Raw genomic sequence first — 19,921 nt, forward strand, 5'->3', positions numbered from 1 at the left:
ATAGCAACTCCATTGTGGGTTTAAGATAACAAATAATTATTATGATACCCATCATCAGTTGAAATCGCTTTGATATTACCTAACCACCACAGGGCGAATACACAACCTTAAATCTGGTTACGCCTCGTTCACTAAAGAAGGGTTCATTTGTGTCCTGTTGTGTGGCATTGCGCATTGATTAGACCTATGACTAGCCTAATGAATGGGCAGTGAATGATATATGCAGCTAAATAAAAAAAATGAAATGTTTCAAGTAAAAAAACGAGGAAAGTTCTCTCATAATATTAACGTTGCCTAATCACAGGATTAAAGTTCACCATCTGTTTTCGGATTAAGCACAAGATATTTTGAATAATGGTCTTACCGAGGCTAATGTAAACTTGGAGGAACACACGAAATACGTCAAGTACTGGACATAGCAGAGGCATTTGCAGGGAATGAGTAATGTAGGCCAAAGACATTGTGCAGTACACCAAAATCAGCTTTCGAGACAGTATTGCCAATTCACAAGCAATCCGCCTAGAAATGATTAACTGATATGTATGACATACTGGTTTTGTGTGGGGTGTCCTGCACAACAGGCATGATCACTCACTATTATTCGTAAGTGGTGATCGTTTTCGATCTGATGTGGATGATCTGCAACTGACACATTGCAATTTTGAGTACAACAGAATAGAGGGAAAACATGCAACATAAGAAAAACTAAATTAAAAATAAATTATACTATGTTGTACTCAGTGATAAAGCATGGTGGCAATAGCACAGAGCAGGAACTTCACAACCACCCACCAATACCGAGTGATTGATATGTGGCAGTGGCATAGAACTAAGTAGCAGATGCCCCACTCCTTGCTTGTCACCTCACATCACAGGACACAATGTATGAGGCAGATGTCAGATGACATCAACATAAACCTTCTCGTGTTATTGTAAGTTATATCTAAATAACCATTTATGTGTTCTACAGTTAAAATTTGGCGTAAATGACAGCCAGTGGCACCAGTTAACAAGTTACAGGAATGCCCCCTGCTGGATTTTGCGTACACCAAAGTTGGGATACTGGAATTCCAATAGCGATCGAAGATGCTATACTGCCGCCATGGTGCATTAGATTCAGCCTCATATGGTCTTCATATTTGCCTTGTTGAAAGTCATCCTTCAACGCCAAGCATTACATGCTGTATGATACCAACATAGAAAATATATGTAAACATTGTCTATCAAGACCAGTATTTACATACATGCTACCTTACATGTCACATGTGTTGTGTCCTATTGCCTGAAGATCACATAGGGTGATAGGCCATGGGCGGGGCATTTGCAGTTTCACTCCGTGACACCGCCAAATAGTCAGTAGTTGACGTTAGTGGGTCTTATCCGCATCTCCTGCTCTGTGCCACCATCTTCGTATGTCATCACTGTGCATAACATCTGATAATTTTTTGTACTCTAAACTACGAAGTATGGCCCAAAGACATCATATTGAAACCAGTCACCGCTTATGAATGGAAGTGTTGTTCTGTACAACATTTTACAAACATATATGTGTAAAATTGTTTATAACAACGGTAGAAAAGCTACAGGCGTACTATATATGTACATGACACACTGGATGGGGCATGAAGTCAGCTATTAAATGAGTATATTTATTAAGGTCAAGTACAGATTTATTGTTATCAATAAATTATTTGTCAAATAGTGAGTGAGTGTCAGGGCAGAGTCCTCCAGAGATGCATGAAAGATTAGCTTCTGCATAGAAGACTTGTACTATTATTTCAATTTGCTTATGTTTATCTAACAAGAAAATTTATAAGACAGTTTGAGTAACGCAGAGGAAAAATGGCGAGCTGCATTAATCACTACATTTGACTAACACATGCCATTCCATTTTGTGCCAAATGTAAAATATAACTTACCAGTTAATTATCTCACAATGTTTAACATGCATTAAATTCATAAATCTCCGCAAATTGTTTAAAACGTTTATTACATACACAACTTATTTTTAGTATATATATTTAGTATGTATTATTTTTAGTATATATTACATGTTTGCCTCTATTCTTTTATGTAATAAATTACGGAGTAAGGTCGAAAGATGATCCATGTCGGCTCAAAACCGGTCACCACTTACGAATAAAAGTGATTTTATGCGGCCAAGGGTGTTCTATATAATATGTTACTACTGTTCACTGTGATAGCTTTTGTGTCCAATATGTTTACAAAGGTCATATATCGTGATAATAATTTCCGTTGTATTTGTTGTGTCAATATGATGATTTTATTAGACTCGTCTTTTTTACTGCGATTTCAGTTCTGTATTCAGATTTTCCTCCATAGACATTCAGATACTTCATTGAGAGTGTCCAAAGCGGATCTGAAGTCGTCATAAGAGAGAAGGATGTACACAGCCAATAACGTCCACTAACACATGTCTGGATGTTCTTTATCAGGTAGTATGCATTACCATTCAACATAATTAAAAAGTCAGTAAGCCAACTTACAACTTTTGAAATAGTATCCAGCGTCAATTGCAATGAAATCTAGATCGAAGTGGGGATTCAGTTGCCAACTAGGCTCACAGAAATGCAAGTGATCACCGAGAAGTGGCGCTATGAGAAACTACACTGCCTTTGTTTTCTTGAATATGCGTGTATGCATAGGGCGCCAGAGGTTTTAAAACTGCAGATACATTTATCGTCAAAGACAAAACAAGTACTCTCATCAAAAAGGCGTATAAAGCAGGGATGCAGTTTTCTACTATACTGTTCAGTCTGTATATGGAAGATGTACTTGATGTGCTTTAGGAATTAAAAGTAACAGAAGTTGTATTAAAATGGAAGCATATTAATCACTCATTACACTGTCATATTTTGTGAGGGCAAAGGAGAATTACAGTACCTTTGAAATCAAATGAAAGAGAACATAGACTGATGAGTAGCAGAAATGAGATAAACGATAAACATTGCGTTCAAACTGGGGACATGTAGTAGACGAAGTGAAGAAATTCTGATACGTTGAAAGCAAAATAATTCAGTACCCTTTTGTTGATATTCACCTCGTCTCTTTCCAAAACGATATTCTTTCAATTTTTTAATGATCTTCCTAGTTTTTCCATCTCTGCCCGAATTATTCTGTCTTCGGCGGATCTTAGAGTTTAATTTCTCCTCCTACAACTTTAATTCCTTTTTCAAACCTACAGTTTGAAACGGACAAATTGAAAACTAGCGGGTTAAAATGTACAACCTTTCCCACGTCCTTCATAACTACAGTATCCCGTTCATGTCATTCTACGCTCACAGCTTCAGTTTAGCTTCTGTGCAGCACGTAGATAACTTTTCTCTCTCTGTACTTTAGCTCTGATAACTTCAGAATTCAAAAGAGGCTTTTTCTAGTCAACATTTTCTAAAGTTAGTCCTGAATGTACAAGTTGTATAAATGAAGATTTATGTTTCTTCATTATATCTTTTAAGACAATCCATGGGTTTAATATTGCCTCACGTTTTCACACATTTCTCCGGGAGTCAAACTTTTTCCAACAGATCGACTTCTACCAGTCGTTACACTCTCCTATAGATAATTGATATTAGCGTTTTGCATCCGTGGATGACTCACATCCTACAATGCTCCTGCAGCACTTTTTTCGGACCTCGTCTCTATCCACTTCCTATTTCTCTTTCACAAAATTATCTTCGAGTTTCTTTCCTCTACGTAGCCGTTCTGTATTTTCCTAACAGCTTTCAATCTTCCCTAGTTTTGTTGATGTCATGAAATTTGAGCTCCTCATGTACAAACAGTTACTTGTCGTTCCTCCAAGATTTGCCTAAGCATATTTCTTTCGATTAGACATGCATGCTATAAACTTACTTTTCTCCTGTAGCAATTCCTTTTTTGCCATTTTGATTAATAAGATAACAGAATCACAAAAAAATTAATGTAACCATAACGTCGAACTCCTTGAGTCTTTCCTGTAGCACTGATGAACCTAATACGCAATAGGTAGAAGAAATCTTTGGTGAATATAAAGATTTCTCCTTCCGATGGCGTACTCAAATTGACCATTGATTTCTGTTGTAATAGATCGCCACGATTCTGAAAGCAGAAACAAAGATTACAAGTGGAAGAAAATAGCCGCCCAACCTGGACTATAGTTATTGTTACAGCGTTACGCATATTTCCGGCACAAAGCTAGCCCAGATATGAGTAACTCATCGCAGATATAATTAAAACCCATGTGTCAACGTTTCTCTACATTTTGTCTTCGCGACAAAATCAAGCTAGTCCCAATAACAGAGCTATTCATAATGGTTCAAATGGCTCTGAGCACCTATGGGACTTAACATCTTAGGTCATCAGTCCCCTAGAACTGCTTAAACCTAACTAACCGAAGGACATCACACACATCCATGCCCGAGGCAGGACTCGAACCTGCGACTGTAGCAGTCGTGCGGTTCCTGAGTGAAGCGCCTAGAACCGCTCGGACACTCCGGCCGGCAACAGAGCTATTAATCACTTTTTCATAATGCGGGGCCACTGTCATAATACATTTCTTTAAAGTCAGTACCACCATTAGACTGTTGTTTATTTACAGTGTTACATCTACACTTACACAATCATTATTTCGGCTTCAAAGTGCCATTATCAAGTGTTTTGTGAAGCAGGTTAGACGACAACAGTGATGTACATAACAAGTAATATATAAATCATAAATATCGCTTCAAACCTCACTGGTTAATTAATTACTGTGTAGAATAAGTAATTGCACAGTATTGTATTAATTCTGAATTGACGTTAAATTACACAACTCAGAGTTGGCCATGTGTTAATTTCACGAACAAAGCTGTATATTTACCTATTAAAATGTACTTTAAACAACGTCAATGACTAGCTGGACTAATATATTTGTGGATGCAGCGAATATTATCGAGAGGTTTGTTACTGTTTATGTTACCGGAGACTGAGTCCAAAGACTAAAAAAGGTAAAAACAATTTCTTTGACCAAGACAATTTGACACTTAGCCAACTGTCATTCAGTCAATATGGTGTACTCAGTAATGAAACAATGCAGTAGGCTCTGCCAGAAATATCGACTCTTAGACGATGTGTCTAATAGTGTATTTTAATACGAGAGTATGCCATCTTAGGTAATTTACAACACTTGTAAGTAAGCATTGGCAACGGCCTTGCCGCAGGGGATACGCCGGTGCCCGTGAGATCACCGAAGTTAAGCGCTGTCGGGCGTGGTCGGCACTTGGATGGGTGACCATCCAGGCCGCCATGCGCTGTTGCCATTTTTCGGGATGCACTCAGCCTCGTGATGCCAATTGAGGAGCTACTCGACCGAATAGTAGCGGCTCCGATCAAGGATACTATCATAACGACCGGGAGAGCGGTGTGCTGACCCCACGCCCCTCCTATCCGCATTCTCCACTGGGGATGACACGGCGGTCGGACGGTCCCGGTAGGCCACTCGTGGCCGGAAGACGGAGAGTGTAAGTAAGCATTACAAATATCGATTCTTATACGGTTATATCACTTCTTATGTATTTGACTATCACATGTAACCCTCCTTCAGAAAACACTTGATAATGGCATTTTGAAGCCGAAATCATCATTGTGTAAGTGTAAATCTAACCCTGTAAATAAACAACAGTCTAATGGCGACAATGATTTTAAAGAAACAGAGCTATCAGTAACGGAGCAGTTGGTCGACTAAAAAACCATTGTAGACGACGTATTGATCCTTTGGTCGCGGCTCTGATTTTGTTGTTTTCGGTTCTATCTTTAAGAACTGAAGCACAGTGCTGCTATATATCAGCTTAAGATGTATCAAGCTGCACGGGTCAAATGATTTCACTAAACAGGTCTAAATGCTAGCACTGAAAAGCTCTGACGTCACAGTACTAAAGTTCATTTCAGGTCAGATTTCTCAAATTTATTTTGTTCGTGATAAGTCAATTACATGTACTGGCTGATGAAATCAATGTAAGCAGAAACCCTAGTGAAACCAGATGGACCGTCTGAACCGCACGGATAGATAGTCCACGACGACAGGCCGATGACTTCACCGTTCAGCACCAGAGGACCGCCGGAGTCGCCCTGCAAACACAGAAGGACAGTCAGCAATATGTATAAAGGGCTGCAAAATCATCCAGAATCAAACATGGGCAAGCCTTCTTAGGCGCGCTAGCTGGAAGATCGGTATTATGTTCAGGATACTGAGCCGTGCCTCGAAGATCGATTACTTGAGTCACGCTCCTGGATTCCACAGATCTTACTCCTAAGAATGATGGTCGCTAGTGGGCGCGCACACCGTGCGCCGAGATCTCTTAGCTTGGCTGCAGACGAAGAAGGTGGTCAGTTTGGACTAAGGCATGTTTACTTGAAGAGCGGAGAAAGCGTTTAGCAACCCAGATAGCGAGCTTTGCGGTTGGGACAACGGACACACAGCCACCGTCGGTGTTGGCACACAAAGGGCTAACTCGCTTCTAATTCTGGACATAATAAATAAATGGATATAAAATCCTACAAAACTTGGTGGTGCTAGATTCTCTGGGTCGCTGATTAGGAATTCCATGTCGAAATAACAAAGTTCAGAATAGCGAATCCAATTTGAGGGATCAAAAATTATAAAATCAGCAAAAAATGGTTCAAATGGCTCTGAGTACTATGGGACTTAACTTCTGAGGTCATCAGTCCCCTAGAACTTAGAACTACTTAAACCTAACTAACCTAAGGACATCACACACATCCATGCCCGAGGCAGGATTCGAACCTGCGGCCGTAGCGGTCACACGGTTCCAGACTGAAGCGCCTAGAACCGCACGGCCACACCGGCCGGCTAAAATTAGCAGATTTGAGTAAAATTTCGGGGAGAAGGTACTATGACGCCGCCGATAACGAATTAGAAGTGTAAATTTCCTCATTTGAACGTTTTATTCGATATTAAAGATTTTTCAATCGTAATCATAGTCAAATTCGTCTCTTGTATCTTTATTGCTTTCAGAAGTGTCGCTGCCATGATGATTCAACACACAGAATTTTTTTTTACCTCAAGTACTTACTCACAAGGGGAGGCCGCCAATTGTGAAATTCAGATTCGATTCATACTGCGCATACTAAAAGCTCATGGCCAGAAGTGTAATGTGGCAAAGCACCAAGATCCACTTCTCACCCGTTGTCGAGAAAATCGAGTTAAAAGAAATCGTTGCGGTGAAATACTTTCTACGATTAGTAATTTTCTACAGCGTCGTTGCGCAGCGGTAAGCACTTGGGTTCGTAATCCGAAGGTCGCCGGATCGAATCTCGCGCCATGCAACCTTTTTTTCAGTAAATGTTTTTTGTAATTCAAATGTATATGCATCAAACCTGACGAACGTTAGAACAATTTTTCAGAATGTCAATCAGGTGTGTTTCCCAACAGATAATTTAAAAAACAATTGTTCTTGTAAAAACGCATCGTTTATCACATGTGCTCGATGTCGTGCTGTTTTCTGCTTTCCATGTTTCTGTGACAACGATCACTCTGGTTCGTGCGATACTCCAGCTACTTCTGGTCACCAATTGTTAATTATGTGCGACTGTATACCGTACTTATCAATAAATTGTATCCACTTGAATATTATTTGTGATATTGTGTTTTATTTCAAGTATTATTTTTCCACGACAAACAACTTTCATCAACTTATTATATGCATAATTGTTGCAACTGATTGCCGGGACGCTGTAGAAAATTACAAAACGTAGAGAGTATTTCACGGCAAAGGTTTCTTCTAACTCGAATTTCTCGACAACGGCTGAGAAGTGCATCTTGGTGCTTTGCCACATTACACCTCTGGCCATCAGCTTTTATTATGCGCAGTATGAATCGAATCTGAATTTCACAATTGTCGGCCTCCCCTTGTCAGTTGTCGTTTTCTTTACTTTCGAGGTGAATTGAACCGAAGATGCCAGAGGCCAATGGAATACGACCTGCATCGTTTTCTCGCGGGAATATTTGAGTGCAAAAATCTTGTCGGTGAGGCTGGTATCCTTATTCCGAGCTTCCTGCACATCCTCAGACGTCGACCAATCGGCAGCAGAGTAGTTTCAAATACGACGTATCCATGTATCAAAATTTTGTGGAACGATATTGACATCGGCATTAGTGCAAAATTCTGAGTCCCTGGAAGCTGGCAACCGATTTTCATTAATTAATTTTTTCAAAAGTCTTAATAGATATGTTTTAGTTCTACAGTTCTCTGTAAACAGTTTGAATAGTTCTGCAGCGTTTCACGAAAAAAATATTACTAACATCAATTTTAATTTGTAAAACAATCATTTGGCAGTTTACAAAAACAAAATTTTGATCACGATTTCAAATAGGTCTCCGAGTGTTCTCCAGAAAACTCTAATAGCATAATTTTGTGCAGATAATTTATGAGACAATTGCAAGAATGAAGGACCCATATTTATCGTGTGCCGCTGCCACAAGGTAGAAAAATAGCTGTCCACTAAACTGCACAAATACCTGCACGTAAAGAATTATACGATTAGGGCAGTAGGAGAACCATTCACAAAAGTGGAGCCACGCAAATTTTGTAGCCAACGTCTTCGGATAATATCGATAGTACTTTAGTTTTAAGTTGATATACCTCATTACACCGGTTAAAAATGTGGTAAACATACCTTCTGGAGTGCTACCGGTCTTATTTAAACCTGACAACCAAGCAGGATCGCTGTAAACCTTTTTTTTCTAATTTCGATTCATTGGCTATCGGGCCGTGCCCGTGCAGCTGTCTCACTCCTTGAAAGATAATACGTCTATGTTTGAGACGAGTTCCTTGTCAATAACGACGATACGAATGTAAGGACAACACAACACCTCGTCCCCGAACGGATTAAATCTCCGACCTGACTGGTAATTGACACCCGGGCACTTTCTGTTAGCTATCTGTCGCGTTGACCTCACATCTACAAAGGTGGACGTTGTCACATACGAGGGTTGCCCAGGAAGTAATGCATCGGATTTTGTTCTTCAGCCGAAAACAATTTTACAAATGTGAGACGTTCACATATCTATTATTTGAAATCTCCTGAGTCAGCGCGCCAAGTTCCTTCACTTCTGACAGATGGCGTGGCCGCAGGACAGTTTTAAAATGGCGTCTGTAGGTGATGTACATTACAAGCAACGTGCCGTCATTGAATTTCTCACTTCTTACGATGTGCCATTTCACCGTGCTCACGTCTACAGGTTGTCCCAGAAATGTTACAACAACTTCTTGGTGTGGTAGAGGGGAATATGCACAAACGCCTGGGCATAGACTATGGAGCGTATGCTGTCGATAGAAGTACAGTTAGTCGCTGGGCACGGAGGGTGAGGTCATCAGAAGGCGGTTTGGTGGAGCTCCACGATTTGCAGAGGTAAAGGAGACCATCCACGGCTGTCACACCTGACAGTCGTGACCTAACAACTTCGGACTTTCACTTGTTTGAATCATTAAAGGATGCCCTTCGTGGGAAATATGTTGAGGACGACGAGCAGGTGATTCACACAGTCATGCACTGGCTCCGCCACAAGGACAAGGTTTGGTACCGACGGGGAAACCGCCCCCCCCCCTCCCCCTTGTTTCGTGCTGGAGAAAGGTCGAAAGGTCATAGAACGGGATTGAGATTGCATGGAAAAATTGAGTGTGGGATAAAATACCATTCTTTCGTGTGTGCAATTCTCACTATGTTCAATAAAGAATTGTTGAAGAAAAAAAATGCGGTGCATTACTTGTGGGCAACCCGAGTACCAAACAGGCCACACAAACATTATCTGAATAAGATGTAGTTGTCCGATTCACTGTTTACTGACAACTGTCACGGCATGTATCATGTAGACTTGAGACTAGAACGATACTGCAGGATTGGACGAGTTTGCAGTAGTGCAATCTGCTCAACATTTTTCCTTTTCTTTTTCAGGTTTTGAAAGGAGTTGGCCCATTGTGCGGCACCACAGAATACATCGGATCAGCAGTCTCCGTAAGCTGAGGAGTGAATAGGAGGTCGAGTCTACAGAGCAAGGAACCATTGCATCTATTTTGCACTTGTTGTATTTATTTTAAGACATTTCGCATATGTGCTTTAGAAGTTTCCGTTGCTTGCGTTACTCAACCAGTGTGTGTGGTGTTGCGTACGGACTACTGGGAGATGCCAGGATTTGAGGTCTGTCTCCTGATACGCTGCTGAAGAACGGGCTGATTGTACCTCATCAAGCCACTTGATTTGTTTATCGTATTCTTGTAATTCCTATATTTTTATTAACGTGTCACAGCACCATGGTGTTTAACGAACTGTGTTTTCTTACGAATGGTGCTTAGTTTCCCATTGTCTGATCCTTCCACTCCCCAAGCAACGACCAACGACTGGGTGTATATCAGATAAACCATAGAGCGTGATTCACCTGCCCCTATCGATGCGTTTTATGCAGTCCCCAATGCCTTGAGAAACCACACACAAGTTTTTCATATTCTCTCACTCCCTATGTGCAAAGCATTACTTTTGCAGAAAAAGTGAACAGGTTCTTTTTGTAGGAATCGTAATGTAGTTAGATTTTGTACTGGTATACGTTTTCGCTAGAGGCCACAGCTTCCGAGTTATCCAAGAAAAACGCATTTGAATGTCACTTTTGTAGGTTTTTCTTGAATAATTCGGAAACTAAGGCCTCTAGTGAAAACGTATCCAGTACAGAATTTAACTCCTTTAAATTCCCTACAAAAAGGTCAGCCAAGATATAAGGCCTTATAACATCAATTTTTATTTGTGGGAGATTCACAACCGATCTGCGACAAGTTCCCAGTAAACATATCCGCCACTGTATCTTACAACTCTGGCGGATTTGTTTACCATGAATGAGGGTTTGTGTTATTTGTATATGGAGATACTTCACTAGTTCTAACAATTTCTGTGACGTAACATAGGTAAAGTGACAAATGCTTTTACATCGACAGTATTTACATCTATATAATTTGCATACTGATATTACATCAATATAATATGATGATACAAACAAAGTATGCGAGTAAATGCATATTTACAAGACAAGATACAATTAAGGCTGACAAAATTCTTTAATGAGCCGCAATACAGGAAGTACATATGCATCTGAAGGTGTAAACAGGAAAATTAGAGTTGAACATTCAATAAACGTGGAGATTATCTGGGCACTAATTCAAATACGAAAATAATGGGGAAACTGACAGTATCCTTTCTAAAAGAACTACCCCAGAACTCATCTCAATCGATTTAGGGAAATCTGGATGACCCAAAATGATTTTTAGCCCCACTCCTTCCTATGTACCATTTCACAGTGCTTGCGTCTACAGGATGTCTCGGAAAAGTTGCAACAACTTCTTGGTGTTATAGAGGGTCTCTTGAGGAACAAATCGAGGATAGGAACACGTGTCCGGAAACATCATCCAACGACACTAGAGAACGTCGTCCTCTACACTCTGCAGCGTGTTAAATGACGTTTCTGGACATTGGTTTTCGTTCTCAGTTTGTTCCTAAAGACACTCTCTACAACCCCTTGATGTTCGACACAACATTTCAAGGACACCCTATACAGAGATAACCATTGTCATCACTACAGGTGGTGGTGGTGGTTGTTGGGATGTTTAAGGGGGACTAAACAGCGAAGGTCATCAGTCCCCCATCACTACAGGTCGCTGTAGTTCTACACAGTGGCTATAGATCTAGGGGTATATTGCGCTCACTACCGTTAGATTCTTATCTCATGCAGTTACCTGTTGAAGGACTGCATATTTGAAAAGTAAGGGCCCCTCCAGCAATAAGAAATACTTTCGTCAGAAGAAACTTAATTTTTCCTACAAACCTAGATCACTTTTCTATGTAATCGCCGTTCATTTCTAAGTGCTTTTCTTAAAGTCCCACTAATTTCTTCAGACCCTCTGCACATGACTTGTACGAGCTGGCAACGGCTGCCCTGCATTCCTTTCTGTTCCAAGCCATTCTAAACTAATTCATTGTTTCAAGTAAAACAAGAAGTAACATTCGCTGGATTCTGGACTGTAGAATGCATAGGTAATCGAAAAGTTCCCACCGGAAATGATGAACATGGCAGCTGCGTGCAGACCTTAGTTGTCGCGGAGGAATAAATATCAAATGACAAATCCCCATAAGGATATTTCTGAATGGCACATATCAGTTTTGTGAGTATTTCGTAGCGCCTCTCTGTTGTAATTGTGGAACCACTTTCAGTAAAATCAACCACAAGAACCCGATTTTCGTGCCACAAAACAGCACTCATCACTTTCCGATTCGAGTGAGGTTGTGGCGAAGATGAACGGTGACACAGCATCGACTATTGCTTTGACTTTGGTTTAGATTAGGACACACGCCTCGTCGCCCATAATAATGAGGAAATTTTTTCGATAGAAGTCCAAAAAATTTCAGTTGTTAGATACATGTTCTTCTTTGTTGCTCGATGTGTATTCTCTGTATCCATCGCGCACACATTTTCCGACATCCGAGCACTTCCGTGACAGTCGTATAAATAGATGGCGTTGAACCTGAGGGAATTCATTATCCAGAACAGCAAACGTCAGTCGTCCATCAGATCACAGTATCTGTTCCAAGTGTTGCACAATTCATCGATCTGAACACATCTGCCACTCTGTTATTCATCACACATATTAGCACGGCCATTTTTATAGTATTAGTAGCGTTGTCTAATAACTCCTTTATTCAGACTGTAGGCCCAAGAACAATGGAAATGAAATAGTTGTCAATTAGACCGTTTTGTGCACAAAAATCGAAAATCAGCACATCGTTCGCAGCTGTCGTATTTAACGATTTTCGAAGCCGTTGTTGTTTGCTTTCAGACACAGTCATATCTCTACCGAGTACGAAGAATGACTTACGTGACTTCTGAAACAGTCAAAATATGGTGCTGCATTCGAGCAATTTTATCCTGCGATGCCAGTGCTTAAAAGTAAGCAAACGGCACTTGCTTTCCAAAAAGGCTTCACACAAACGATAAAAAATACATTTGGCCACGCTAGAGGTATACAAAAACATTTGTTTATATTTCAGTACCTACTAAGATTAATAACTTTATTTGTCCAACACTGGTCACAGGAACTAAAATATTTTTCCGTGCGTTGGTACAGTTCAATCTTGGTACCGTCTATAGCTCAGAAAATGTCGAAACGGTACGCCACTTATTGCCATATGTTCATAAGGATGATTAGTGCTACGGCCTCTACTCTGGCGTAGATCCGTTATCTCAAAATTATCAGATCTCGAAATTTTGTTTTGTAAACAATGTCCTCTCAAATCTCCATGCACTGACATCCAGCGCAGTCACATCGGGAGACGGAGGGGGCGAAGCAATGAGACAAAAAAAAACCTTCCCATTCCGATCCAAAGCTCAGGAAACATGTGTTAACATCCCCATAATAGTGGGATAGAGCACCATCCCGCTGGACGATGACGTTGGGCGGAAGCTGTGGAACAGCATAGTTCGCCAACCTTTCGAGAAAGACACTATAAAAGAATGAACCAAACATACAATGTTTATTTAATCCCAACTACACATTAATATTCGATGTGACCCTTTCGCAATAAGTCACTTCTGGTGATGTCTCACTTCCACATAGTCGACAGTTGTGTTGGTTAAATTTGGACTTCGTTTCCAAAATTTTTCGACGGTTACCTATACGTTATTGTGCATGGTCTCCTTCGAAATTCTCTCCTCCTCCAAAATTGATACACTGCTCTCAACACCGTTTCCATTTTCGGAAGCAGTCTTGGCACGCCTCTTGTTGATCTCGCGAAGCACCGTCTACGAATTTTCTTTTATCTCCTCTATCGTTTGTAGCGTCTCTTGGCCAGTCGTCATAAAAAGCGTGCGATAGAATTTTTTCCGTGTTTGTAAGACCAGTTAACATGTATCGATATAGTGCCACGCACACGGTGAAAGAGAAATAATTTAAACATGACCATTTAAACGTGACCAAGTGAAGCAATAAAGCAAGACTGTGTAAACATTTCACGAATATATTATGTGTGCATGTAGAACATTCATAATTATTTGACGTTTTATGCATTTTTTAACTTTGAATCCATGACATATTATTATCTTTGAAAATCGTATTCTTGATAAAAGAATTAGTGATTATGATCTGCGCCACAGATAAAAAGGACAATTCAGTTCATGTATAAATAGTAAAAAGCATTGTAATAGGTTCGCTATTCTCTTTGGGTTTCGTTACGAGTAATACTTGCGTGTTAAGCGAATGTATATGCTGGCCGTGAGTCTCTTGTTCATTTTTTTGTGTTAGCAGAAGAGCCAACACCGTGTTACGAGTGGAGGCCGAAATGCACGCGTTTTAGCTCACGCAGGCTGGCGTGAGGAGGGAAGAAGTATACTGACGTGAGGTCTGGAACATGACAAGGAATTAGAATTCAGAAAGCGGACGTAATTAGTTTGATACTTAACTTTAATCCATTAATGATGAACGTTGCTCTTAACGGTACATGAGTCCCAATATTATCTGTTCAAAATACATTCTTGAAGTAATTATAGTAACTGAATATGGTGCCTTGCTAGGACGTAGTAAATGACGTAGCTGAAGGCTATGCTAAACTGTCGTCTCTGCAAATGAGAGCGTATGTAGACAGTGAACCATCGCTAGCCAAGTCGGCTGTACAACTGGGGCGAGTGCTAGGGAGTCTCTCTAGACTAGACCTGCCGTGTGGCGGCGCTCGGTCTGCAATCACTGATAGCGGCGACACGCGGGTCCGACGTTTACCAACGGACCGCGTCCGCGACCTTGCAAGTGTGGTGTCTGGCGGTGACGCCACACATGAAACTTGAGATCCGCCATTAGGCGTTGTAAAAAGGTGTGTAAAATTAATGCATTTTGTTTGAATATATAGAGTTTGAGCAAATATGTTTTTAAAATAATATGTAAAATTGCCAGCCATTCGTCCCATAAATGATTTAGACATATTCAGTATTAAATTTAGCGGAAGCCGCTGTACCAATCTGCGAAGACAACGGCTGCAGACGCGGCACATTTAAAAAAAATTTATTTTGGCATCGCAGTCGTCTCGCCGGTACAGCGAGGTAACATAATAATATTTGACATTTTCTTACACCTTCCAGCAGTGCCGGCAGACTATATTATATTATTAAGTGCATTTCTCAGTTTGATCTGGAAGGTACTGTGCGACATGTTGTATGCGGGCACAAAAATATAACGAATAACTGTGTGATGACTTTATCATTTTCACATTTTGTGGAAAGCTCTGCTCTGTGAAACAAAAGCAATATATTAATTTTTCAGCTGAGTTTAAGAGAACGCGGGCTAGCCGCGCGCCTGTGCTAATTAACAGTATTCAAAAATCCACTGCATAACGTAACCAACATAAGGTAGTGAGTTCAGGTACAGTTTTCTTTCTTTCTTGATTAGGTTACAGTAGCAAGTGAATGTTCCCTACATGATTATCTAGAGCAGGTGTGGAAAAGCAATAATTTGATCCACGGTGTGCCACATTTATGATAAAAGTGTTTATTCCCTCTCCCACTCCATGTCTGAATTTAACATATGTGTGCTAGTGTGACTCATACAGCCAAGGCGAAATATTTACTCAGCATTACTCAAAGGTACTTCCTTTTATGAAGGAAGAATTACCAAGTAAAGACAGTGCAATAACATTGAATCAAAACAATAGTAACTTGTTACAAATAATTTCGTGTACTGCCATCAGCTCCCAGTTTCAGTTTTATATCAGTCTGAACATTGTAAATCCAAACTTTAATATCGTAAAGCAAAGTTACTAGTTACCATGTACCAACTTACTTGCTGCTACACATATATAATCATATCTAAATAAATAAAACCACAAGCCGAATAAAATTAACTCAAGTAGTAAAAAAGTGAGAGGTGGAGTAAGGGAGACGGAATAACTGGCGCCTAACGTGGTGCGACGAACAGTTGCAGTGGCCACTATATATGTGCACAATAGCTAATCCAATGTATTTCTTTTACAGAGAATAATTTATAAATGTATGTATGTATTTGTGTAATTAACTTTTATGTATTTGTATAATTGAGTAACCATTATTGTGTACTGATATACGTGGTATATTTACATGTAATCTTCAATCACGGAGAGGTACCAGACTGACTATAAGAGTCAGAGCACAGTACGACCTGCCACAGTGAAATCCTGGGAAAGCTGCGCCCAGAATTATAGAGCAAAAAGGTAAGACTACAGTGTAGTCAGTTTGCGTGCAGAATGCGTGATACTTGACCACTTTCAGGTCGTATCTGGTGTGTATGTGTAATTGTTGCAGAATAGAAAGTAGTCTATTAGTGTTCACTTCCTTTCTGTAAGTGTTTATTGTTTTGTGCATATAATTTGGTAAATATTTTGTGTTATTTCGTGTGTTGAAAGTGATTGACAGGATCTTTGTTCACGGTTGAAACCATAATTATGGTAGTAAAGCTGAACACAGAAGAACAGCAACCCCACCACGTTGTGGTAGTAGAGGTAGGGGCTGCAACTAACCGCCGGCCGTTGTGGCCGAGCGGTTCTAGGCGCTTCAGTCTGGAACTGCGCGATCGCTACGGTCGCAGGTTCCAATCCTGCCTCGGGCATGGATGTGTGTGATGTCCTTAGGTTAGTTAGGTTTAAGTAGTTCTAAGTTCTAGGGGACTGATGACCTCAGATGTTAAATCCCATAGTGCTCAGAGCCATTTGAAACTTTTTTTGCAACTAACCCCCAGAGTACTGATGATGCGGGGGCGGCGGCACAAGAGACCGTGCCATCGTCTACCAGCACCTTAAATGTAGAACCATCGAAAATACCAATGCCAGATGGTGGCATTGGTTTGGGTAGTAGTTCTATTCAAGGCTTATTAGAGGTGACAAAAAGGTTAGCCGACTTGGAAAAGAGTTAGTCAGGTGTGCACAAGGCTAGTGAAAGGGATTATGTGCCACACACAACTAATGTTTTTGGTACCGCAGTTGCTAACGCTGGGCGTAGCAATAATGCTGAATTTAACTCCGACAATGCCAGCAAGATGTATGAAACAGCTGAAATACCCTCAGACTTCAAGAAGAATATAATAATTCCAATCCCAAAGAAAGCAGGTGTTGACAGATGTGAAAATTACCGGACAATCAGTTTAATAAGCCACAGCTGCAAAATACTAACACGAATTCTTTACAGACGAATGGAAAAACTAGTAGAAGCCGGCCTCGGGGAAGATCAGTTTGGATTCCGTAGAAATACTGGAACACGTGAGGCAACACTGACCTTACGACTTACCTTAGAAGAAAGATTAAGGAAAGGCAAACCTACGTTTCTAGCATTTGTAGAAAGCTTTTGACAGTGTTGACTGGAATACTCTCTTTCAAATTCTAAAGGTGGCAGGGGTAAAATACAGGGAGCGAAAGGCTATTTACAATTTGTACAGAAAGCAGATGGCAGTTATAAGAGTCGAGGGACATGAAACGGAAGCAGCGGTTGGGAAGGGAGTAAGACAGGGTTGTAGCCTCTCTCCGATGTTATTCAATCTGTATATTGAGCAAGCAGTAAAGGAAACAAAAGAAAAATTCGGAGTAGGTATTAAAATCCATGGAAAAGAAATAAAAACTTTGAGGTTCGCCGATGACATTGTAATTCTGTCAGAGACTGCAAAGGACTTGGAAGAGCAGTTGATCGGAATGGATGGTGTCTTGAAGGGAGGATATAAGATGAACATCAACAAAAGCAAAACGAGGATAATGGAATGTAGTCGAATTAAGTCGGGTGATGTTGAGGGTATTAGATTAGGAAATGAGACACTTAAAGTTGTAAAGGAGTTTTGCTATTTGTGGAGCAAAATAACCGATGATGGTCGAAGTAGAGAGGATATAAAATGTAGACTGGCAATGGCAAGGAAATCGTTTCTGAAGAAGAGAAATTTGTTAACATCGAGTATAGATTTAAGTGTTAGGAAGTCATTTCTGAAAGTATTTGTATGGAATGTAGCCATGTATGGAAGTGAAACATGGACGGTAAATAGTTTGGACAAGAAGAGAATAGAAGCTTTCGAAATGTGGTGCTACAGAAGAATGCTGAAGATTAGATGGGTAGATCACATAACTAATGAGGAGGTACTGAATAGGATTGGGGAGAAGAGGAGTTTGTGGCACAACTTGACCAGAAGAAGGGATCGGTTGGTAGGACATGTTTTGAGGCATCAAGGGATCACCAATTTAGTATTGGAGGGCATCGTGGAGGGTAAAAATCGTAGGGGGAGACCAAGAGATGAATACACTAAGCAGATTCAGAAGGATGTAGGTTGCAGTAGGTACTGGGAGATGAAGAAGCTTGCACAGGACAGAGTAGCATGGAGAGCTGCATCAAACCAGTCTCAGGACTGAAGACCACAACAACAACAACAATGCCAGAAGCTGCATCACACCCTCTGAGCAAGTAACCTACGCGCCAGGCGCGCCTACGGCTAATACAAAAATGATAGTCGAAGACACCTTGATTAAAAATCGCCAATTTCAAACACTTACTAAAGACCGGAAATCGGCGCACCCAGTAGTATTCATTAAGAGCTTTCACAACATATTGCCTAGCGTGTGGAACGCCCAACAAAAGATCCATTATGTAATATCGTATATACAAGGAGATGCTGCGCTCTGGGCTACAGAGCCAGCGGATAGATGCAGAACTTACGAGCAATTTGAAAAGGCTTTCCTTTCAAAATACTGGTCCTCTTGTATGCAGGAGCGCCTAAGGAAGGAAGTATATAACCCGGAACAGTATTCCCCACGCCTTGGCAGTTTGCGAAAGTACTTCGAGAAGTACATCAATAAAACCCGCTACTGGGATGAAACGATCCCACCCAGAGACATTATCCGGCTGTTGAAATCTCATTTGCCGACTAACATTAAAGAGAAGCTAATCCATGTGCCAGAGACCGACATGGAGCACTTCTTGTCCATCTTAGACTCTATCGATTTAATTCAAGAGGATGCTAGAAAAGCCTATGAGCACAGTAAAAACAATGGCTCTCATGGAAAAGCCGATAGGAATGGCAACGAACCGCACCCAAGCCAAGGTAACGGCGGGGGCGGGGGCAAGCGACAAGAATAAAATATAAACAATAAACGCAACCCAAATGGTTATAGTTCACCATCGAATGGCAAAAAGCGGAGGTACGATGACCGGTTCGAGCCCGGACCATCCAACGCAAACAGATGGCGGAATGACAGAGGTCAGTGGCATTACTATTCTGAAAATAACAGGAATTGGAATGCCAGTCCACGTCGCGACCCGGAGCGTACAAACCAGCAGGGCTACGACACATGTAGGCAACCACAGCAAAACGTGCCTATAGCACAACCGTGGAGGCCTAGTAAGTCACATGTGAACATCGTTCAGGTCACGGAGGAAGCACATCCGTGCACTTCACAACAACAACAACATCCAACAAACAAAGTGCGGCCGCGATATGCTCTCCGTCGTTGGCCGTGGTTAAGAGAGAGAGCACAACCACATACATTCCGGGAGTAAACATGATGCGATACAATAACGGTATGAAGATAGAGCAAGAACTGTTAGACGAGCCACACGTGTGTGTGGAAGGTGTAGATAACACGGTGCAGGCTGTGATAGCAGTATGTGTTTACGACGTAGCCGTAAACATTATCATTGATACGGGGGCATCAGTAAGTGTCATAAGTTTTGACTTTTACACAGTACTGACGAAGGAACGAAGAGTGCCGACCTTCCCAGTCAACAATTGTCGTGTTTCCGGAGCAATCAGTGCGAAAGCCCAATCAATTGCGCACCAGGTGCAGGTACAGATAAACATTGAGAACATTGCCATAACGAGCACGCTTCTCGTAGTTAAAGGTTTAC

The 19,921-nt window shown here is 40.9% G+C and overlaps 1 protein-coding gene across 2 annotated transcripts in view; it reads right to left on the bottom strand.

Moving 5' to 3' along the window:
- Positions 1 to 5,916: 5,916 nt before the first annotated feature.
- The window catches only part of LOC126234785 (elastase-1-like), a 104,914-nt gene continuing 90,909 nt past the window's right edge, over positions 5,917 to 19,921 (bottom strand). For both annotated transcript variants that reach the window (XM_049943533.1, XM_049943534.1), the window contains one exon: positions 5,917 to 6,102. In XM_049943533.1, coding sequence (XP_049799490.1) covers positions 5,962 to 6,102 — 141 coding nt within the window. In that variant the 3' untranslated portion in view covers positions 5,917 to 5,961. The remainder of the gene's footprint in view (positions 6,103 to 19,921) is intronic.

Source organism: Schistocerca nitens, chromosome 2 (assembly GCF_023898315.1).
Source record: "Schistocerca nitens isolate TAMUIC-IGC-003100 chromosome 2, iqSchNite1.1, whole genome shotgun sequence".
Lineage (NCBI taxonomy): Eukaryota > Metazoa > Arthropoda > Insecta > Orthoptera > Acrididae > Schistocerca > Schistocerca nitens.